Here is a 23,723-nt window from a genome sequence, read left to right as displayed (position 1 = left end):
AGAAAACTCAGGGTCCAACTTAAAAGTCAAAGCTGACGTGTCTCTTTACAGCAGATTACTAACAGATTAGTAAACTAAACCAACTATGCAACCCAACAGGATCATCCAGCATATCACTGTCTGTCCGTGGTACGTTATTGTACTTAGCTACAAGTATGGCATCATTACTGATGTTTGTAGGACAGCAAACTAGTAATTTGTCTATTTTTAGTTGTTGAACTCTCATGCGTTTTTAAACTTCTTCATGTGTGTCTGTTCTCGAATGGCAGGACAGAGCTGCCCCTGAAGCAGCTATGAAAACAAACCCACTATTGGCCTTAATGAGTAATTAGTCTACAGCATTTTGGAAAAGGTGTGATTGAGTTAAGTATGCAACACTGCAATAACATGTCAGTGACCAGACTTTTTTTTTTCCTACTCTAAATAAAATGTGAAAAAAAGGAACCAAAAGCACCAGTAGGTTTTGTCTTTTCTTCATGGCATCTTTTTGTTTTACAGCCCCTCCCTGCCCCCTCCCAAAATAACAACACTTAACCATCCTTCTGTGCATACTGTCTGTCAGTTTATTTTTATTTTTTATAAATCAGGAAGATATGATTTGTTATGTAACAGCCTGTACAACGCAACATACAGAAAACAAAAAAGAAAACAATACAAATCAAATTGTACAAAGCAGCACTGGGCTGTAAATAACCCATATAATAATAATATTCTTCACATTTTTAATTGGAAGTTTTTCCTTTCCCAAACCCCGTAGATCTTTCATAAGTCAAATCACAGCTGCTCTTAGAAGGTGACTGAGCTTCTTTAATTATACTTTATGAGTTTGACTCATGTTCTGTAGCAGTTTATCAAATTGGCAACAGGACTGAGAACGGTGTAAAAGAAAAACGGTTGGGTCAGCTGTTCACATACAATCAGTCATTAGGTGAATGTTTTGGATCAAATGAAACCCTTGTATAAACATTTTTTGACAAATGTAAATCAGTGATGTCAGTTGACATAATGTAACCACAGAGCCCTAATTAATAACATTCACATGTAAACACCAGCAAAGGTCGCGGTGTGCGGACGACTCGACGTCCCGCCGAACTTGTCGCTCGTCGGTGTAAGCTCTGGGGGTCCTGCCCGGTAAACAGTCAGACATGACGGATGGATGGATCAGAGGAGCGGAGGTGTGAGTGGAGCTAGTGTAAACGATGGAGGGGAAGGGATAAGAGCGGGAGTGATGTGGAAAACCACTTAAACCCTTTGGCTTCAGTCCATTTAACCACCTTTAAATCAACATTTTGGGAATTACGGTTACTCGCTTTTGTAGATTGATATCACTCTGCTAACACGAAGCTACAGCTAGGAGCGCGTTAGCTTTTCTCCATTTAAAGGTAACAAGCCCACCTACCATCGCGTATAAAGCTCACCAGTGAACACATTATATCTCGTTTGTTTAATATGTATAAAAACTGAAGTGTTAAAAATGTTAATTCGCAGGTGTACCGGTCGTTATGTGGCGAACAATTAGTAAGCCCGGACATTACAAGTTGCCAGGCAACCAACGGTAACTCCACAGGTTACCTGGCAACTGATCCAAGAAACAATTTGGCACATAACTGGCGAATTCTTTTTACACTAAACTTTAAGTAGGGATTAAACAAACCAGATAAATTGTGTTGTGAGCTTTAGGGTTAATGATAGGTGGATGTTGTTACCTCTGGACCGGGTGCTAGCCCCGTTCAGGACCTTTTCCGAATGGTTCTCATTAGTAAAAAAACTTAAGGTGTGTGCTGGAAAGGCCGGTTAACCAGACCTCCTTTTGCCAAACCAATCACCTAGTCCTAATCGAAGTATTTTCTCTTGTACAGGTAAAAATATTCTTTTAAAACACTTTAATTGGAGCATAAATCTTATATTTGTGGGGCTCGTTCCAATCTGTTTTCAACTGTAGCGTCTTTGACAAGCAACGCAAAGGTGAGACTTAGATTTTTTAAAATCTTTCACCTTTACGGGAGAAAACACTTAAAGGATAAAAGACTTAGTGGTTAGTTTGTCAAATGCATGTCATATTAACTTTCTTACTACCACTAAAAAAGCAGCAGCATCCCTAAGCTTTTCCATGGGATAACATCCCATCCCGGCTGTAGCTTCGTATTTACTGTCCGGACATGAGAGAAGTGTAACCATCTTATCTAACACTTGGCACAAAAGCGGATAAGCTTATTTCCCAAAACATATAAAAGTTCCTTTAAATCTTTGCGCTTGTGCCAGCAGCAGTAGGTGTTATCACAACCTACCAAATATAGAAGTAAATATATATTTTTTTTTTTAAATATTTCAGGGTGTATCCTCTTACTCGTAGCACAGAAGCTGTAGGGCTGGAATATAATTTGCCATTCATTATCTCTATTTTTAGCTTCCCAAAGGATGTAGGAGGAGGTTTTTTTTCTCTCAGAAGTCAATTTTTCAGTCAAACTTTCCAGTTTTCTCCACAGTTTTAAGTCCGTGAATGTTTTTCCATTTGACAAGAGGATAAAGAAGTGATGCTGGGCCATAAAAGAAACAGGACTAATAAAGTAGCCAGACTGCTAATGTGGAGACACGAAGAGGACAGCAACATATAGTGGTACATGTGTATTGTGTAAACATTTTTTTCTTCCTCCAGTTTTTAAAATCTTCTCCCCCCCCAAAGAAGTCACAATCACAAGACACTCTTGGGTTCAGTCTTAATTCAAGTGTCTGTTTTTTTTTATACTTTTGTGAAAACATTGTCACTCTTTTTCCTCTCTTTTTTTGACCCACGTTTCAGTCTTTTTAGGTGACAGTCCGTTAACGTGCAGGTTGGCAGGGGACAGCTCCTCCTAAAATAAAACACTGACCAGAGCAGAGGTGATGAGTGTTAAAATAAGTGCCAAAACATAAAGAAAAAAAATAGCTGTTCGTGAGGGTGGAAGAAAATAAGATGATGGGAAGAATTAGAACAAAAACGTGGCAAAAAAAAAACTGCAGCGAATGAACAAACGTGTTGTGTCGATGAGAAGTTAGTTTTTAAAAAAATCGCCCACGAGTGTCCGAAACATAAAGTGCAGGCAGTGTCTGTTCTTCTTTGAAACCGCCATAGCCCCCAGCCGTTAAAAGAGTCCAACAGCAAACAACCGAAAACCAAAAAAAAAAAAAAAAAAAAAAAATCAGTAATGCTGAATCGTCAACAATCCACAGTAGGAACAGCTGGATTCCAGAGGAGTCTCTCGCTCAAGGCAGGGGTTGGATTTGGTTGCCAGTTTATTAAAAGTATGAGGAGCGCCGCGCGCGGACCCTCCTCCCACTTCCACCCGAATGCCTGCCCCTCGTGGCCTCCGTTCACTCGATCCGAACGAGCAGTCCGTACAGGAGCGTGCCGCCCTGCTCCTTCGTGATCCACTCGATCTCTGAGTTGCTGAAGCGAGGGTCCAGGGGCTCGCTGTGGCCGAGCGTCTGCGGTCCCACCTTGTAGGAGCCTGGGCGCACACACACCTGGAATCCCACCTGGGCCTGGTGGCAGCGGTGAGAGCGGGGGTCCCGAAATCTGCACGGAGACAAGGAGAGGTGTAGTGAGTGGCAGGCGGTGAACCTAACGCGTCGGGGTATTTCACTGAACCAGGTGGACTTACTGCACTTTGGGAGCAAAGATCTCCAAGCCGGAGTAGCGCATAGTGGGGGAGAGCCGCACTCTGGGAACCTCCCTGCCGGGGGCGCTGTTCTCCTCCGGCTCGCTGTAGCCGTTAGGCCCCTCTGCCTTCACCGGAGACACTGAGAAGATGGATGACGTCCCTGCAACACATCAGGTATGTCAGGCATTTATTCGACAGGTGGATGTGACAGCAGAGAGAGCTGCACTGCCTTTTTCAGCAACAACATTAACATGATAGAGTGAATAGATCAGTCAAATATTCCTCTGTTTGTGGAATGAGTAATAAATATGAAAAGGAGTCATCTTCCTACCAGGCAGCAGCTGGCTGTGATCCAGTGTGCGTCGCAGGGCTCCTACACTTGTGCCGTGGTACGCAATGTGCCACTTCTTCAGTGCATTAGAAACCTCACAGTGGGGCTTGATCCTGCACACAGAGCTCATACAGTTATAGACACACAAGCAAGGTGACAAAACCTACTCAGAGGGGACTTTCTCTGTCCTTGTAGCTAATTACTGAAAGAGGAAATAAATTAGCTTAGCATATTGGCAGGTAAACACTCACACAAAGATTGTGAAATTGTGAAAGCACAGAGCTACAGCTGTTAGTAATGAGCGTCCCCTCACCTGAGGGCGAAGCGGCACCATCCGAAGGGCAGGGCGTAGTCACGGGGCGGCTCGCCTCTCTTGTAATATGCCTCGTCTCCTCGTAGCTTGTGGCAGGACTCACAGTAGCACAGGTTGTACTTTGCGTCTTCGTTGAAGTAACCATCTTAAAGAACGGAGGTGGAGAGGACGGTCGAGATTGTTATTTATTTTAACTGTGACTGTGAAGGAAAAAAAAAGCCTGGGGGTAAAAAACTCACCTGGTAGCGTTAGCAGGTCCTTGAAGCGTGAGCACAGTGCCTGGTACTCGCAGGTCTTGTTGGGGTTGACCTCTGGAGGGGGCGTCCAGCACACACTCTCTTTGATTCCTGTTAGACAAAACACATACGACTCGGTGCTTTAGACTCAGCAGTTTTTAAATGTGAAAGATTAAAAACAGAGAGTGCTGCCTTCTTACCGTCAACCATGTCGGCCTTCTCCATATCGCCCTGACAACGGGTCTCGCCATTCTCTCCACCCACAGCTGGCACATTGTTTGTTACTATAGTGACCTGCCGTGATGACAAAACCGTCATTAGCATATCATCTTGGGTTTCAGGTGACAGTGATGTTGCAGCTCGTTCAGCTGGGATCAGACCAATTCTACTGGATCTGAATGTGATGTAGACTGTTGCACTTAAGGCTGTGGAGGTCCAGCTGAGTCAAAAACACATTATTATGTGTGTGTGCAGACAGACCTGTTCACACTGGCCGTAGAGGTCGATGAAGGGGTAGCAAGGTGAAGGGATGTCTTGCGCCGCCACGCCCTGGTCCATGCCGTTGACGTAGAGGTGGAGACAACTGTTGGCGTCCACCAGCAGACCCAACACCGTCCCCTCCGGGCAGGTGTCCAGATTAGGACCGTAGTTCTCACATATCTGAGCAGATGGAGCCGGGAAGCGTGTTCAGAGGGATGGCATTGGGAGTGAGAGAAAAATGAGAAAAGATCGATCATACGGTCGATGTGGCTGAGTGTTTGTTTCTCACGTAAAAAAAAAAAATCAATAGACATTTTCACCGCACAGATTTTGTGTGTGTGTGTGTGTGTGTGTGTTTGTACCTTTAGCGAGTTGTGGAAGACGGAGTCTCTCTGCAGCAGCCAGGTGGAGCGTTTCAGACAGCATGCTGTGGAGGGGAAGTTGAGCCGGTCGGGGGAGTGACCTATCACCCCTAACGACAGCGACGACGTCCATGACGGATTCAGACGGTCAATCTGAAACTGGCAACCACAGAGACACTGTCAACAGCGTGGAACAGCCTAAAATATCAGCTGGTCTTATGGCGCACGGCAGATCAACTTCTCTTAAATCTGGACAGGGTTATTTCTGTTGGTAAAGCTGGTAAAAAAAGTAGTGCCATTACGAAGCTACTTTAATCTCCATTATGGAAATCTATAATCACAACAAAATATATTTGTCCATTTTACAGCTTTTATTTAGCGTGAAACATTACGTCAACAAACTTCAACCCTACAGACACTGATCTGTGCAGTACCTGGAACAGCTGCTGGCGAGCGAGCGGCTGAGCGGTGACCAGCAGGCCTTGGTTGTAGCTCGACACTCTGGCCGCTGTCAGGTTCTGGTTGGACAGCTGGATGTTCTTGCCGTGGTTCTCCAGGAACGCCATGACGGTGGGCACCAGCGCGCATGGCTCAGTCTCCACCTGGAGGGAGCAAGGAAATTCAGATGTGGTGACTAAGGTGTTAGATCAGGATCCGGGTCTGTGAGTTTTGGACATCTTGACAGACAGCCTCTGTTTGAGCTCCTACCTCTCTGACAGGGGTGCTGTCTTCTTCTCCTTCGCTGCAGCTGTCAGAGGAGAGCGACGGCGCCTTGACGCTCTCCATGTCCTCCATCAGCGAGGAGCTGACGATGGACACGGCTGTTATCCGCCCGTACAGGTCCAGCACTGCATACACATTCTGCAAGAAGCAGGGGGAAGAACAGTAAGTAGCTATCACTGCACTGTACATGTGTACATTGTAGATACGTATATGTGTGAGTGAGAGAGAGGGGGAGTGTGTACCTTGGCCACCGCAGTAGCAGCAGGTCCCATGTCTTCTCCGTCGATGAAGATGTGCATGGTGTCGTCGCTGCACCTCTTCACACCCACACGGTTCCCAACCTGGAAACACACATTTAGTTTTATTAAAGTCGTCTTAGTGAACAGGCAGACAAAATATTCATCACAATTTAGTTTCTCCATAAAAGAAACATTTTGAAACAGTCGCAGTTTTTTGTCTTCGAGAAGAGACCTACAAATGCCTTAAAAAAAAAAAAAATTAATGTGTTAAGAGTATTTTCTCGTAAATGTATTAACGTGGACGCTGAACAAGACATTTCGGTTCAGTTGGTATTCCATATGATGGTAGTGTGATCTGTTGGGGAACTCTTGATAGATAGCCTAGTAGTTCTTGGATAAAAGAAAGTAGAATACTGAGAAAAATTTCCAGGACAAACACAAGACTTTCCAGGGCAGTTGACTTTTTCCTTTCATTTTCCATGACCGAAAAGAGTTTTCCAGATTTTCCAGGACGTGTGGGAAGCCTATCATGTTTCAAAAAATAAACTGTAGATAAAATGATTTGCAGATAAGAATCCTCAAGCTACACGGTGAATTCCAAGACCTTACCTGTGCTCATTTGATTAAAAACACTTAATAAGGTTTTAATTAAATTGGGTAAAATCTATTTTACAATCACTGGTAATCAAAGAACATAAGTCTATGACCAACACAGTAACATGGCATCTATGAAATGTTAAAGTGTTGATTCATAATCCTCCTGTGACTGCTCGTGTTTCTCCTTCTCTGCAGAACAGTTTCCAGGATAAGGAGGATGAGAGAAAATTTAAAATGCGGTTGAGGAATAATTCGTCACATAAAAAGTGAAGAAGTGAGTTTTCTGTGTTTTAAGATGTGAGAAGAAGTAGATACTGTGACAATCTCAGAGCTGTGATAAATCCTTAGCTCAGGGCTTTGAAACAGCCAGAGGGGCTCCGTCAGAGAATGTGCAGCAGAGAAAGAGATCACAGCGGTCTTTGATGTGACCTCTAACCAGATCTAACTGTGCTTTAAGCAAACCATGACATTTTTGTGTGGACTGTGAATCTAACAAGTTTCCCCGGGGAGCGGCCAGAATCACACTGATGTGGCTTTTATCTGCTTTGAAAGCTCAGGTCATGCCCAAGAGAGCGGCGAGAGGGCGGCTTTACCGTCAGCCGGTCCAGCGAGCAGCCGTAGTTCTGGCGCTGCAGCACGCCATTGCGACGGACCTCGGAACCGCAGAGCAGCCAGGTGACCTTGGTGCGGAGCTGCGGGAGGGAGGGGGAGAGACCGGACAGCGGGCAGGACGGCAGCTCCGGAGGTGCCAGCGTGGTCAGACCGATGTGCAGCGAGCCGCACCACTGCTCATCCACCTCATCAACCCTCACCTGCAGAGACACAGAAGTAGAGAGAGAGAGAGAGAGAGAGAGAGAGAGAGAGAGAGAGAGAGAGAGAGGAGAGTCAGCAGCTGGTAAAGAGAAAACATGAAGTAAATCTACTTCAGAAACTGCTCTGAATCATCTCTTACCTCAAACAGCTCGTCCGCTTTGAGTTCCTTCGCACTGAACACGATGCCGTGAGAGTAACCTCCGACTCTGACGGCCTGGCAGCCTTCGCCGAGCAGCACCACGTTCTTCCCATGTTTACTGTGGAGCCGATGAGCGACGCCTGCTACTACACAGAAGAAGAGGAAACATGGACGTGAGTCTTTGAAGAAAACTGATATAAGACATTCTCTGTCTCTTTCTTCTACAGTTTTGATGTTTATTTCTTTGCTTTTAACCTTTGCTTTTAAACATATAAATGCTAATTTCATTCAATACCAGCATGTGGTTTTAACTGTAGAAAACAGTTACTATATACTATATTTAGACTTTCTCTACAATACTAATACTTAAGATCTGGAAATAATAAGACCTATTTCTCCATGCTCTTCCAGACCTGTGTAAGGACCCTGCAGAGTACCTGGTGAGTGAATGGGGAAGCTCTTCTCAGTGATGTTGCTGGTACACAGGCTGTTGTCCAGCGGGCCTGAGGAGCTGGTGATGGACACCTGAACACACTGACCATACAGGTCGATCACTGCGTACACCTCTGAGGGAGAGAGAGAGAGAGATGAAGGAGAGGTGTTTCAGCCTAATGTCTCCTGACTTCACATGTCTGACTTTTACGGACCGCTCTTTACCTGGCGGCAGACCGGAGCAGGCCACACCCTGGTCCACGCCATTGATGTAATAGTGGAGGTCGCCGCTGGCTGAGCGCATCATGCCGATCCGTGAGCCCGTGGTCAGGGAATCCAGGTCACAGCCGTAGTTGTTGCGCATCGTGTTGCCGTCCTGCATGATGGCTGTTCCACTGCGGAAAGAGGAGGAGACAAAAAAACACATTCTGAATTGAGGATTTACACAAACACGGGAACACACTTTTAAATGTTCATATTCACATATCACATCAGTACCTGAGCATCCAAGTGTCATAGTCAATGTCAGTCATAGTGTTTGGAAACTCAAGCTCCTCTGGCCTGATGGCTGTCACTCCTGGACACACAGAGAGGAGGAGGAGGAGGAGGAGGAGGAGGAAGAGCAGTACAGCAGTGATTATACAAGACAGGGATTTATGACATCTAAAATGCTAAAAAAAAAATAGCTCTTATGTGAGCTGAAACACCTCACCTGCTTCTATTGAACCCGACCAGCGGTCCACCATCTTCTGAATCACGATTTCAAACAGCTCTCCATCTCGAAGGCACCTACGACGTGGACGTGACAAATTAAAATCCTGATGCAGCCGAAATGCTCTTCAGTCTTTGCTGCAAGCTCAGGGGAAAAGTTTCACAGATGGTTCTCAAGTATTATGATCACAGCAGATGAGGTTTCCTTTGTTGTCAGACAAATCACTTCCCGTTTGTATCATGTCTTCTTAACCACATAACTGATAACAATGAACGCTTGTGGAGAACTTCAACAGAAAACACACCTTATTTGCATCATAATTTTAGTGCTGACATATGCCTCAAGACTCATGTATGAATGGAAACCTTGAACTACTTTTCTGGGTTGTTGTCAGTCGGTGCCACAAATCAGGTTTAATTAGCACTTTGTCACCTTCTGGAGGTAACTGAAGTTAGAACTACAGCACAGATGGCAGAGCTGATGCAGAGGCCTGTAGAGAATCAGAATAACTCGTTATAACTCGTTAAAACCTGAAAATTGCACCAGCTGCTAAAAAGTGACGCCTTAGTTTAACACTATTGACTTTGACGAATGAAAATGTAAACATGGTGTGAAATATGTTACTTCCAATGAGCCGGAGAATTAGCAGCACCAGCCAGAGCAGGTGTGACTCGACAAGCCAGACGACTTTTCTCAACAGCAGAATCTGGGAGGAGTCTTCAGCTGCAGTTAATGTATGAGTTGTTATGTTTTACGATCTGTGGATGGATATAAATCACTTCATCACCTGTTGGAAATGACAATGGCGTCGTTGAACTCGCTGCGGCAGTTCTGACGCAGGGCGGTGCGCCCCCCGTTGGTGATGACGGCGTTGGTGCCGTGTAGCTGGTGGAAACGCAGGTCGCTGGTCGTGGTGGCCCCGGCTACTGAGCAGGGGCTCCCGGGGGACATGGCCGTGGGGCCCTCTGAGCTGTCCTCTGGGAGAGGGGGGAGGTCCACTAAGAAAGGGAGAGGAAGATGAGGGGGGGGAATCGTTAGAAGCTTGTCTTAGAATCTCAGCTATTTTCTCGGCTTGTTTCTCTGCCTCTCCTCCTTCTCTCACCCATGTCGTCCATGATGGTGGCCTGAGCAGCCTGCCCGTAGAGGTCGACCACGGCGTAGACGCTGGGAGGGACGTTCCAGGCTGCCGGGCCCTGAGCCACACCGTTCACAAAGAAGTGGAGGCTGCCATCTTCTTTCCTCACCACGCCGACTGTGTCACCGGCCTGCAGGAGAGAAAAGAGACCACACAGAGAGAGTCAGTGAAACTTTACTGCAAAGGAAAGACTCAGAGTGATGGTTGAAACACAGGAAGTGACTGACCTTGAGCCGGTCCAGGTTGTGTCCGTACTCATCCAGTATTGTAGTTCCGTTGTGCATCACGCCATTCCCCGTCATCATCCACGTCCCTGAAAAACATGATGCAGATTTTTTTTTTCTGACGTTTCTGTTTATGATCATGTTTTTTATCATAATATATTTTTATTTACCTGAGCGCAAATTCGTCATGGTGGAGGGCAGCTGTAGGTATGCAGGGTTGTGTGTCGTGACACCGATCTCGATGGAACCTGCCCACTTGTCCACCATCTTGTCGATACGGACCTGGAATACTTCATTGGAGCGCAGGGGTCGGCTGCTCAGGACCACGCCGATGGTTGAAGTCGTCAGTCGCGCTGTGAAAACGGCATCGTTAGCTTGTGAGTACATCAGTGTTTTAAAATACTGCACATGAAGGTTTTGTACGAATTCTTCACTGAGGTGGACTCACTGTGGCCGCAGCGCTGTCCTGCCGTCGCTGATGATGGCGGCCTTCTGGCCACAGTTGGGGTGGAACAGCAGGCGGTCGGGCCCCTCTGGGTCCGGGGTGAGGGAGAGAGCCGGCCGGGGTCGACCGACGTCGGGTGATAAAGCCCTCATGATGGCGTTGTTGCGTCTGAGGCGGTCGCTGTGGTTGTGGTTGTGGACTATGGTGACTTTGACAGCCATGCCGTAGAGGTCGACCACGCCGTAGACCACGCCGGGGGTCTGGGCTGCTGCGACACCTGGAGTGGTTAAAGAAACAGAGGGTCATTTTCAATAAGCTAAAAACAGATGGATATGTTCATGTTCTACTCAACCACATCATTCTGTCCTATACTGATTGGCTGGAGCCCATCCTCCCCCTGCTCTGAGCTTTCTTTCCCTCATCAAAGGTCTTGACGTGTCTCACCTTGGTCAATGCCATTGATGTAGAAATGGAGCGCTCCGCTGGCTTTGCGCATCAACCCTATGTGATCTCCCTCCTAAAGCATGATGGGAGGAGTTGATGGAGATTAAACAGACATGCTTGCACAGTGGGCGGCAGAATGAAATATGTGTGTGTGTGTGTGTGTGTGTGTGCGTGGTAACAAACCTGAAGTTCGTCAAGGCTGAATTCACAGTATTCCCTGCGGGTTCCCTTCCCATTGGTTAGTATCCCACAGCCACTCATCATGATTGTACCTGATTGGACAAGCCAGAGTGTCATTAATTACCCAACCTACCCCTAGCCCCTCCTCAAGCGTCTCATGTTTTGTGTGTGTTACCTGAGCGCAGATTGGTCATAGTTGCAGGATAGTCCAGGTTGTTGGGGTTGTGTGTGGTCACACCAATTTCTATAGAGCCTGACCACTTGTCCACCAACTTATCAATACGGATCTGAAATAAACAACAGAAACAAGCGAGTACTTTGTTAATTTTCAGTTCCAGCCAAAATAAAGTAGGATTCCCTGTGCAGCCAGGTGGTGTTTACTTTTGATGCTCAGCTGTTGATCACAGCTGGGTGATGTATCAATAAAATCCTGATGTGAGATCAGATTTTTTTTGCTTAATCGCAGTGAAATAACTTAAATGTTTCATTTCTTTCCTAAAGGCTGAATTACAGCTTCATTTCAATACTTGCCTCTAAAATGTTCTGCTACTTATGCCTTTACCTGCTGAGCCATCATACAGATAACTTCTTTCACATATGCTACAGTGACTCAATATCACAAAGTGATATTACGAGAATGGACGGCCTGGGGCTAGCTGGTTAGCATGCTAACTTCATCAGAAGAAAAAAAGTGAAATAGAAGCAAAAAAACAAATGACGTTTGATGCTGAACTTGTAACGTCTCTTCTACACTGGAAGTAAACAGCTGTTAATGCTAACATTGTAGCGATAGCAAAAAGTTACATATAGTACCTTTAATCAATTAATGCAAAAAATAAATGATATATAGAATCATCTCTATTTCTCCATCACCTCAAACATATTGTCAAATTATAAATATCAAGGTATTTAGTTAGAAATATATCAGCTGTCCTATTGACTAAATCAACTATCTGATAATAAGTAAGTTATAACTCATTATCACTACATTATTCACGTGTGATTGTGTGATTGTAATCACCTCGAACATCTCGTTGTGTCGGAGCGGCCGGTTGGTCATCACCACGCCGTTGTTGAACTCGTCCAGCGGTCTCCTCCTCTCCGCCGTCTTGTTGTTGTTGCTCAGTTTGATCAGTGTGCCGCATTTCTCGTGGAACAGCAGCGCATCATTGGTGGTCATCCCACCTGTCAGAGCTCCTGGCCCCACCCCTCCATTACTAGCAGGACTGTTGTTAGTATTCCCACCATCTCCACCGCTGCCGCCTGCTCCTCCTCCCCCTCCTGTTGTGCCTGTCCCACTGTCCCCATTCACTGTGCTTCCTCCACTGCTGCTCCCTCTGTCATTTCTGGAGGAGGAGTCAGTGCCTGTGTTTCCTCCTCCTTCTCCTCCTCCGCCGCCACCTCCTCCTCCTCCTGCTGCTGCTCCTCCTCCACCTCCACCATCTTCCCCTCCGCCCTCATCCTCAGAGCGATAAAAAGAAACTATTGCGTTGTTGAACACGTCGAAGAGCTGGTGCTCCGTTAGAACTGAGGACAGAAAGGAATATGAGAACGGCTCTCAGTTGCCGGTCGTGTTTCAAAAACGTCCGTCGACTGATCTGAGGAGGATTTTCTTACCTGTGTCGGGCTCCAGATTGTTGGGGAACTTGTCTGGTCTGCTGTGACTGCAGCTGAGCTCAGGCACTGACAGGAGAGGAGGGAAAAGGACAGAAGGGATGAAAATAATCCAACATCCAGAAAGGGGGAAAAAACAAACAAAACAAAACCACATGGATGAAAACGCTGCCTACCTTCATCTCCATTCATCATTCCATTCATTGCTGCCACATTCATCAGTGCCGTGATCCCTGCATCCTGACCCCCGCGCACCACCACCTCTTCCTCCTCCTCCTCCTCCTCATCCTCCTCCTCGTCCCGCTCTATTGTCTCTCTCTCCCTCTCCCTCTCCCTCTCTGCGGAGGGCGGTGGCGGCTCGCAGCTCACCACCGTCACTTGAGTGCACTTGCCGTACAGGTCCACCACCGCCCAGAGCTTGGGCGGCAAGCCGCTGGCGGCCGCCCCGCAGTCCTGCCCGTTAACCCAGAGGTGGAGCTCCCCACGGGAGCTGCGCTGAATGCCCACGCGGTCGCCCTCGGCCAGCTGGTCCAGGTCGCGGCCGTACTCCTCCAGGACCGAGCGGCCGTCACGCAGCACCGAGCAGCCAGACACGATCCAGGAGCCGCCCTTGAGGCCTGTGGCGCTGCTGGGGAAGTCCAGCGCGGCGGGGTCCAGCGCCGTCACGCCAATCTCAATGGAACCGCTCCACGAGTTCACCTGAAGGGAAAGAGAGGAAAGGTTCAGCTGATTTTAACAACAGATTCAGGAGGAGAGAATAGTAACAAATCAGCAGCTGTTACTCTGATCATAATGAGACTCAGTGTGGAAGCATCTGAGCGGTGATGTGTGAGTTACTGTTAAAAGAGTGAGGTGCTGTGCTAAAAACTGCAGATAGATATCTATGGAAAACAAAGTGTGCCTTGTTGTATGATCTGTCTCGTTATTTTTAGTCGCCCTGTCAGCGAGGAACGTAGCTCAGGGAGCGCTGCTTTGAAAATAAAGCAGGACAGCGTGGACACACACTGTAACACCTGAATGAAAACTCAGCTATGTGACAACGACTGTAGTGGTAATGACTGAATTTTTAGCAGCTTACAAGAAACTTTTTACTTGTCATTACCTGTACTCTCCTTAAAAACACAGACCAATAGTGCTGCACCATCATTCTACAGTAGTGCCACCATCTAAGGTCCAAAATGGGATGTTGAAAGCAAATTGATGCAGAAAGGTAGTTGTGTGCACATCCTGTCCTATATTTAGACCTGGTACAGGACACCAGATCAAAGAAAAAAAGGAGAGGGTTGCATCCTGCTGACATCACAGTCAGCTGATTAAAGAAAAAAATATATATATAAGACTTGCAATATGAGCCGTGAGGTCATATAGCAAGTGTTGTACATTTTTCGACAACAACAAAATGCAATATAAGCATTATACCAAACATATTGGTAACACACTTGCTTGGATTTGATACCCTGAAAACCTGGAGACTCTTGCTTCTCTCATCTAAATTGCAGGAATCTGAGTCCTCTGCCTGAGTTGTTGGGTTTCCTAAATGACTGGATGCTACCTACTCTACATGAAACACCACTAAAAACACTGTGGATTTGAAATGTAGCCAACAGTACTACCAACACTGACCAACACAACACTGTGATCCAGCCTCACTTCCACGATCTTGCCAACCACTGCAGATTCAAGACATGAAAACAATACAGCCACTGCTCCTGCATTTTTTCCATCACACAGACATTTCGCTGCAAAACTCCTCGTGCCTTTGCATGACATTGGTCTCGTATCACATAACAAGCAGCCTCAGATATCCATTTCTCCCCAGAAACACAAAACTCAACATAAGCTCACAATAATGCGATACTTTATTGATCTCTCAGGGGTGAATTCTATTTTTTCACATTTGTCTTGCCTCCACGGTGAGGATGACAGCCTGCAGCGTCAGCTATAACGCAGAGCCGGTGCAGCTGGTGGACATTCAGAATCATCGCCTCGGAGACACCCAGCAGATGCTTACCGACACGGGGGCACAGACCCGCGTCATTTCACCGAGGAGGAGCGATGGCCTGGCTCACCGCGCTCCACCTGCTGCCCCCCAGAGAAAAACATCCAACAGAAAGCTACGCAGTCTATGCCTCGAGTCAGAGGGAATCTAAACCGTGAGATCAGTATTCAACCACTCTTCTTTTCTCTCTTCCCAGCTACTCCGCAGGACTCTAGTTTAAGTTTGGCAGAACTCCACCCTGATGGAGTGACCTTGAGCATAGCACTGAAACCCTACCAGCTGCTGGGATGTTTCTCTGCAGCTCACCTCTCTGTGCCAAACAATACAAAACTTCCTCTGAGATCAATATTATCTTGAAAATTTTTGGTCCTGTCTGCCTCCTCTCCCTTCATCTGTTCCCCTGGCGTCCTCCTGAGCTCTGTGGCAGGTGCTATGTAAGGCAGTGTGCTACGACAGCCCGGGTATCTGGGTTAACAGATTTAGTAGTAACTCAGCCTGACCGGGTCGCTGTGCGGAGGAGACAGACATCTCCTTCCCTCGCTCACTCACTTATGTAACAGCAGCCTGTGGGTGTCTGCCTCTTAGTCTCTCTCCCTCTCTCTCTCTGTTGAAAAGCCCGATAACTACAGGATACAGCCACACATGCCAAGTAGAGCAGCTTTTTAAAAGAATAAAAAATGAATTGCGTGTGATAGAAATTCAAAAGCAGAGCTCAAAGAAGTGCTACACAGAGTAGAAAAAGCTTCTCATTACTCACACCGTCCACACACACACACAGACAAAATCGAACTCTTAAGAGGGGAACGAAATTCTCAAAACAACAAACAAAATTTTGGGATAAATTCACTTTAACAGCTGAAAGACTGACAAGATTTGGACAAAGAAAGTGGCACTTTCTATTCTAACATGACACAAAAAGTCAAGGTAATGTTGCCAACAAAAATAATAACAGAATAACATGATATTGAAGTGGCATTTTAAGGCTAATGTTAGCTACAGTGTTTTCATCATTAATTAACCCCCCTGACCTCCATTAAGTGTCAGAAAAATACTAAGATCCAAAGCAGCATCTTCACATAGCTTCGTTCATCCAACCAACAGTCCAAAACCTAAAGAAATTAATTTTTTTTCTGTTGATTGATCAGTGAAATCAACTGTTTCAGCTCCAACTATCTGTCACTGATGTAGTTTTAAGGCACTTTAAGCACAAAATCCATGTTGCTCTGTGTTTTTTCTTGCAAAGTTGGATCATTCCTTTGGATCACTTCCTCCAGTCTTAAATACAAACCCTAAACCACTGACCTCTCTTGCACTCATTTTCCAACTTCCACTGTAGCTCAGTGGATGTCAGTGGACAGGACGGGCAGTCATGCCAATCTGTGTGCTCCCTGATGGAAAGCTATTGATTTTCAGACAGGCGATGCATGTCTGACAGAGCATGAGGCTGTTTATGGGAGCCCTTATCGGACTGAGAACTCCATGAGGGATGGATAATCATTTATATACAGTAGGTGCTATTAACCTGGATGTTTAGCTTTACTGGCACTCACGCAGCTCGGCCTCTGCACGTACATTTTCAGAATAACCTATCCACGGCCGATGGTCTTGGCCGGACATGCTGTCATTTAGAGGGTGTGTGTGTGTGTGTGTGTGTGTGTGTGTGTGTTTGTGTGCCCCAGTTGGCATTGGCACAGGCTCCAGAGCTGCCGTGTTGTTGATGAACCTGGTCGGTTGGCAGACTGCAGAGGCAGAGGCCATTACGACAGGCGAGCTATCCTACACTGAAAACAGCCGAAACATAAACACTGTGCACAGGTACTGACATGATATGAAGACAAGAGCACACAGTATAAACCACAGTTAACCACAGTGTTGGAGCAATAGAAACAACACATGTTCTACTGTAGGACATTAATTTGACTGGAAGAAAAACCTTGCATACTAAACAACAGCAGTGTTTAAGACAGTGTAGGCACATGACTGCAAATATTCTGCACTTTAAGAGACATTTCAGGTAATTATAAGATATCTGTGGCAAGCAAGCTTTGTAGAAATAGTATCAATAAAGCACCATATTTGTTAAATTCTGTTACCTGCATAAACGTCAGAACTAAAAACTGGTGTAGAACCTACTGAACATTATAAAAGTAATTTAAAACCAGTGATAAGGGCTATAAGACAATGAGGGGGAGACCTTTCCCAGAAAAGGGGTGAAATGAATCACCTTCACTGCAAAAAAAGCACTCTCATCTACCACATAAGATCATCTATCATCTATATATAAGAAGCGTACACCTTATTTGGTCGTGTTTATGTTTTCAATTTCTACTGTAAAATATGTGTAAATAGTATCAGATAAACAGTATAATAACAGCAGATGTCCCAGCAGTGAAGAGAGCAGGTTTAGATAGCTGTGATTAATGAGATCCACCTCTCAGTGCTTTAACTTCTCATGTATTATACTGATGGTAATGTCTGGATGTGGTTTGTGCTCAGATGAAAATGTGTGTAAATATTAAGGAGCATCTCTGGGTATTATTAATGACATTAGTAAGAGAAAGCAGTGGCTAACTGTGCTCAGTCTTTGAGTCAGTGTGACAGCTCGGTCTGATATGAGCACTGCAGCATTATTAGCCACCGGGACAGACAGGCAGAGAGGCTGACAGCCACCGCCGACTGTCACTCTCAGAGATATGTTAGCCTGCTTAACTGAACTCCTGTGGCACAATAAACAACACCAAGTCCTTAATGCACCACAGAGTCCCCATAGCACCTTCCAGAAACGCTAGCCCCGGCTAGCCCCGGATCACACCGTCTGCTACTGCTAGCGGCTCATTAGCATGGCTAACTGCCTGCACCGAGGAACCACAGGCAGGCTGTCGTTAGCTCAGAGATCCGTTTAACATTTCTACACATAAGAAGGTGTTTATTAAGCCTCTCTGTCCAGGCGAAATCTCTGACAGTGTGTGTGAATCTCCCCCGAACAATCTCGACCACCGGGGTTGCTGTCAAGCCGTGTGATCCGCCCCGAGCAGCGGGAGCCCCTCACTGCGGACAGTGACAGACCCCCAGCCCGTCCCACCACCGCTGCTCCCGCATTCCCGCTGCTCTCGCCCCGCTCCGGAGGAGCAGCGGCGGCGGCCTGTTGTTGTTTACCTTCTTGTCAATGCGCACGGTGAAGACATCCCGGTCCCTCAGCGGCTCCTTGCTAAGCACCAGGCCATGGTTGAACTCCTGGACTGGCTGGTTGCGCCGGGCGGTTCGGTTCGAGTTGGACAGGCCGATCAGCTTTCCGCTCCGCGGATGCAGCTCCGCCGCCATCTTCAGTGGGCGGCCAGTGTTCACGACAGTCGGGGTTTGCGACAGTAACGTGATGCTATCCGGCAGATTCCTGCAATCAATACGATCGAACCGCACCACACCCTGTTTAATAAAATATTAAATGACCCAATTTAGCATTAATTTAAGATAGACTTATGTTTGTAAATTATGTAGTTCTTCTGAATACAATTTGAATGTTAAATTCATACTCATACTTACACCACCAAGAAATTGAAGCCGTAATGTTCATTTTAGGGCTATTTTTTTGGGCTTAGATCTTTGTTTTGCGCCTTGGTCTAAAGGTATAATATTGTACAAGCTCATGAAGGAGAAAACAGAGGTTTTATGGTGATTTTATTGGCTAAACATTTTGCTGATCGATGCAAGTATGGATGTAGTGGAAGAATGAAGTGAATCTACTTTCAAAATCTCCAGTGTATGGAGGACTAAGACTAAGGGCAATATAAACTTTTTTTCATGTATAATTACAATTTATTATTCAAATAATGCTACAAATGTTTCTTTCCTCAAGTGAAGACTTTGGGCAACTTCTCTCCAAAAACAGTCACATGCGTTTTTAATTGACATGACTGTGATATTATGTGATGTGTGTTTGTGTGTTTGTTTTGTGTTATGTTAAAAGTAGTATTTTTGAACTGACATTAATGTACATGCTTTACAGAGAGTCGATGGTGCATCTAACACTGTCTCTAAAAATCCACTAGAGGGAGCAAAATCCACATCTTAACACTCCTCTCTCCTCTACTGTGGCCAGTATTTCCCATTAGTGTTTCATCACAGTGTCTGAATCTCTCAAAGCACGATTAGCCTTTATTTGTTCTAAATACAGTAATAAAATTCATATTCATGGAGAGGCATATTAAAGAGAAACATACTGTTGTACGTACCAAGGTCAGAAAATGACTCACATTAATCTGTATATTCTTTTAAAATGGGGCTATTGAAAGAGAGATCTGTTTAAAAACATATTCATATTTAGTAGTAAATCTATACATTTTACAGGTTAATTGGTACAAATACCACATTTGACTACAGAATGAGTATCAGCAGTCTGATAAACAGTTATCAAGATGTTGTTTCGCTCCATAAAAACATCACATCTTTTTTTGTTTTAACCCAAAGTCATCCACTGCAAACATCTATTCCACATATGGTACATGCATACTTTCTATGTGGGGCAGCTGTGAGGGGAGATTGACATGTGTTTGACAGCTAAATCCAGATCCAAATCCTTTCCTTGGACCTGGATTTTCTCCAGACAACCTGTCAGGAAGTGGGAGCCGATGTTGTCCTCACCTTCACCTGAAGCGTGAACGAGAGGAGAAAGGAAAAGCAGCTGACCTTGGATTTTGAGATTGATTGTTGTTGTGATATTTGGAGGAAAAAAAAAGCTGTTTAATCTCACCTAGAAGACCTCCAACGGCCAGGCGGCCCTCTGTCCATGTGGTCAAAACATCAAGGTTTCCCAGATTGACAGAAAATGGAGTCTCACCTAGTTCATCTTGAAACACTTGTAGTAACTCTCTCTGAAAGATTATCACCAGCTTGTTCAAAGAGTTTAACATAAGAGTCTTTTCTTGATCCAAAGTGAGTGAGACCACCTGCAAATTCAAGACAGAAATAAAAGAAATAGATTTACAAAAGGTTAAACTGTGAAGCCATCCCACAGTACTTAGGAATTATTTGTGAATTCCCTTTGACTTGTATCTGATTTAATATGCGCACATTTGTGTTTTTATCAGCCACTAAGGCGACTGTCCACTCATGCCTAGGAGATTTGATGCTGAAAATGGTCCCGTTCATCTGACTGAAATCTCCCACCAATTCAATCTTGAGCCCATCATCTGCGTCAACAGGGAAACCTGCGAAAGGACAAAAGAATGATTCATATAATGAATAGAATTTGTGTCGGAGTAAAAAGCATTCTCATTTATTGTCCATTAACATGTTAAACCTGATTAAATCAAGTTAGAAGGAAATGTTATTGATGCTTCAGATGCCTTGTCATGCAAGAATGCATTATCCAGGCCAGTTATTAAATGGAGTGTTTGCACTTGCCCATCTCTTGTTCAACAGAGCGCAGAGTTCCCACCTGAGGTGTTGAAAATGGCAAATCCAGTGCCAGCGAAGTAGCTGCCAGGCTGGATGTTTTGATAGCAGGGCCAGAGCTCCTCCACCTCTGTCTCCCAGGGGGAGCTGAGGTTCAGCCAGCTGCCTTCCCGCACGCAACCGTCCATCTGCGGCTCGAACTGCAGCAAAGAATCCAACAATGGGTTTAGAAGAATGAACGTCTGGGACAAACAGTGAGGGAGGAGGAGGAGGCTGGAGCTGGATTGTTTCAGGTCATTCCCCCACACTATAACCCCCTTATAAGAATTTTAAACCTACTGCTACTTTATTAACATTACTGCTCCATCCAAGTTCCCAAAGTGGATCCAATCAAAACAAAACAACTTATTGAATGCACTGTACCTGAACAATCATCTTTTCCTTGTCGATCAGGATCCCGCCAAGAGCCAATCGGAGTCCACCTGAAAGGACCTCCTCTGGGTGTTTGGACTGCGTCCCCACCACCAGCCCGCTGGTGCCGTCCACCTCCAGAATCACAAACTTCCCCTGGTTGCTCAGCTCCAGCTTGGTGGCACCAGGACAAGAAGAAATTCAGACCCACACTTCCTGTCAGAGCCTTGTCGGTCCATTTGCGATAAATCAAACTGCACTAGGAACTTACCGTGTGCCACTTCCCGTCGTCGAGTTTGGGGCCGCCTGCCACACTGACCAGTACGTCCCCTTTGCTAATCTGCATCAGCGGGATGCCGTCTTTCAGGGACAGAACAAACCAGTCGTCTCCGTTTTTGGTGTCTCCGTAGAAAATCACACCTTCTGGGTCAAACGTACGTAGCTGGAAGGTCGACTTGATGCTGCAGAAGTAGAGCAGAACAGAATTCAGTTCAATAGAAGTGGAAAAAGAGGACCAGTCTCCCCGTTTCTGATTATTTTTTCCTTAGTTCCTTAAATCTTAATACTGACCCATCATATTTGAACAAAAAAAACAACAATCTCCTAGTACCAATACTCCTGCAATTTCTTCACTTGTTCCCCTGTTCTGCTTGTACTGAAAGTTTAAATCAGCTCACATATCCTGTCCTAAGAGCCTTTCTTTCCCCCTAGACCACAGATTTCCATGCAGCGGTGAATATGGAGCCCTTGCGGTGCAATGTTTTGCTCCCGCTGTCGTACCTGGTGATCTCACTGAGGTTGACTGTTGTGTGGATCAGCGGCCTCCAGATGTCTCTGTCCTGGCCGAGGTTGATGGTGGTGCTGCCTGATACTTCTTTCTGGAAGACACCAGCTACATGAGGTCATTGTTTAACACTGAATCATAGCTTTAGCTCTTTAATCTGCACAGTCCACATTCATTAATCCCCCATTAATCAGATACATTCATTGGTTGGTGGTTGAAATAAGCTGAGTGATGAACTTTATTCAATTATTGATTCAATGTAATTGCAGCACTTTAAGAGAGGTGCCGTCATTCAAATTTTTAAGTGGTAATGAGGTGCAAGATCAATTGTCATTCATCGACAGGAGGGTGGAATCCAGCTGCAGTTCATCAGTGTACAGTGTCATGAAAAGGAAAAGTTCAGTGATGAAGAGTTCGAGGTGTTGTGGTTATGACCCTGATTTGTCCTCCCACAAACTGAGCAAAGTCCTACACTCAATCTGAATTGCATACAGTATGAGTAGATTCAGGGTGTTTTAGGGTTTTACACAGCACTTAATCTATACTCAATAAAACACAGAATTAGTACAGAGGGTGTTTTGCATATATATATATATATATATATATACACATATATATTTCAGTGTAATTGCAATGTTTTAAATATAGCTGAATAGGCTCAGAGACAAATATTCCTAACTACTCACAGGCTGTGTGACCCTTTCCTGATTTTGCAATGGGCAAAATCAATTCTTTATAAATGTTGCAGAACTCATTCATACTTCTACAGAGAGTTGGGAATTGATTAAAGTAGCAAAATGCACATAAATCAGTGCTACACCATTTCTGTATTAAAATATTCACTATCTGTCCTTTTTTTAATATGGCTAAGGGATACACACACTCCTTCGATGAACAGAGACTGATAAGAGCATTTAGCACAACACACAGAGACACACTAACGTGCTATTAATTCCATTATACTTTGCATTGCATTTGAACATACCATACCCCGTCCGTTCCCCTGCCCCTCGGCTCCCCACCCCAGCAGAGCGAGGCTCAAAGCGAGCAGCAGTCCGTCTGCCACGGCCATCCTTCAGTGCATTCACCCACCCGGGCCTTCAAGCGTGTGCAGTGTCCTGAGCCCCTGGGTGGTCCTGTGGACTCCAAACTACCCCGTGGTGTGGGTGGAGGTGATGATGAGCAGAAAGACTCAGTGCAACAGTGTGTGTGTGTGTGTGTGTGTGTGTGTGTGTGAGTGTGCATGCTGCCACACTGTCCTGGGGTCCAGAGGGCAAATAAGTGCAGTTTATCGATCCCTGGGAGGGAGTGTTTCATGGTTGGGACAAATGGGAAGTTTGCTTAAGTGTAGGTGGGTGAAAAAGATAAAGCGGACAGCAAACAAACAGAAGACCAGAGGTAAGAGGGTACAGAGTTAAAGAGAGAAAAAATTAAGCTACAGTGTGCACCTCCATCAGTCTGCAGATCTCCTGCCTTTGTGGTGATTCATGTAGCGTGGACACAATTGCAGGCCAGGTGAGTGACCTTAGCCCGACCACTGATGTGTGTTTACTCATCACACAGGAACCTTGATTCACCACTGCTGACCGTGACTCAGTGCGTTGTCGAGTGGAGAGAGAGAGAGAGAGATGAGAAGGGAAGCTGCTGCAAGTCACGAAACAACTCTTTTTTTTGCCTCTGCTGGCTGCATTCCTGTGATACAGTCTCCTTCCAGGAAGTCTGCGATAACTGGGAAATACTTGGAAAAGTGCAACACACACACACACACACACACACACACACACACACACACACACACACAGAAACAATCAGTAAACAATCTGTTCTTCTGTTGTTGGGTCTTTGAAATCAATCTGAAATGTCAAATCACTACAAAACATTTTTCTCACGTGTATTCCATTTTGCTGCTTCAGTTTCAGTGTGCTGGTAATGCACATACAGGCCCATTGTCATTGCTTTGATATAACGGAGCCATTAATAATATTAGTAATATCTGTGTTTTTTCAACTATGAAAAGTCACAGTGTCAGTTCAGTGTCAATTCAGTGCTTTGCTATGATTTAAAAATTCTTATCAGCA

At 45.4% G+C, this 23,723-nt stretch overlaps 2 protein-coding genes across 4 annotated transcripts; both read right to left on the bottom strand.

Annotated features, from left to right (window-relative positions):
• Window positions 1-540: 540 nt before the first annotated feature.
• neurl4 (neuralized E3 ubiquitin protein ligase 4) lies at window positions 541-18,473 on the bottom strand. Its single transcript, XM_018671421.2, is given in 30 exon segments — window positions 541-3,556; window positions 3,642-3,801; window positions 3,973-4,085; window positions 4,286-4,430; window positions 4,525-4,632; window positions 4,722-4,815; window positions 5,002-5,181; window positions 5,364-5,522; window positions 5,798-5,965; window positions 6,072-6,224; window positions 6,329-6,427; window positions 7,516-7,734; window positions 7,875-8,020; window positions 8,312-8,440; window positions 8,532-8,701; window positions 8,805-8,883; window positions 9,019-9,095; window positions 9,806-10,016; window positions 10,121-10,283; window positions 10,381-10,466; window positions 10,548-10,707; window positions 10,709-10,730; window positions 10,826-11,099; window positions 11,267-11,339; window positions 11,450-11,538; window positions 11,622-11,733; window positions 12,468-12,973; window positions 13,064-13,129; window positions 13,237-13,759; window positions 18,216-18,473. Coding segments are annotated over 30 exon segments (4,854 nt in total). The 5' UTR covers window positions 18,381-18,473; the 3' UTR covers window positions 541-3,351.
• A 712-nt stretch (window positions 18,474-19,185) lies between these two features.
• Window positions 19,186-22,977, bottom strand: shbg (sex hormone-binding globulin). 3 transcript variants are annotated; one of them, XM_051075520.1, is made up of 8 exons: window positions 22,738-22,977; window positions 21,642-21,739; window positions 21,133-21,322; window positions 20,874-21,035; window positions 20,494-20,650; window positions 20,127-20,263; window positions 19,807-20,002; window positions 19,186-19,703 (listed from the first exon to the last, which is right to left on the bottom strand). In XM_051075520.1, exons 1-8 carry the CDS (start codon window positions 22,960-22,962, stop codon window positions 19,570-19,572), a joined length of 1,299 nt encoding a protein of 432 aa, XP_050931477.1. In that variant the 5' UTR covers window positions 22,963-22,977; the 3' UTR covers window positions 19,186-19,569. The 3 variants fall into 3 exon arrangements, with proteins under 3 accessions (XP_050931477.1, XP_018526938.1, XP_050931478.1); XM_018671422.2 differs by having other exon boundaries at window positions 22,631-22,842; XM_051075521.1 differs by having other exon boundaries at window positions 21,642-21,753; window positions 22,636-22,842.
• Between the last annotated feature and the right edge of the window lie 746 nt (window positions 22,978-23,723).

This window comes from Lates calcarifer, linkage group LG14 (assembly GCF_001640805.2).
Source record: "Lates calcarifer isolate ASB-BC8 linkage group LG14, TLL_Latcal_v3, whole genome shotgun sequence".
Lineage (NCBI taxonomy): Eukaryota > Metazoa > Chordata > Actinopteri > Centropomidae > Lates > Lates calcarifer.
Note: the sequence above shows the minus strand (reverse complement) of the source record. Positions and strands in the feature narration are given on the sequence as shown.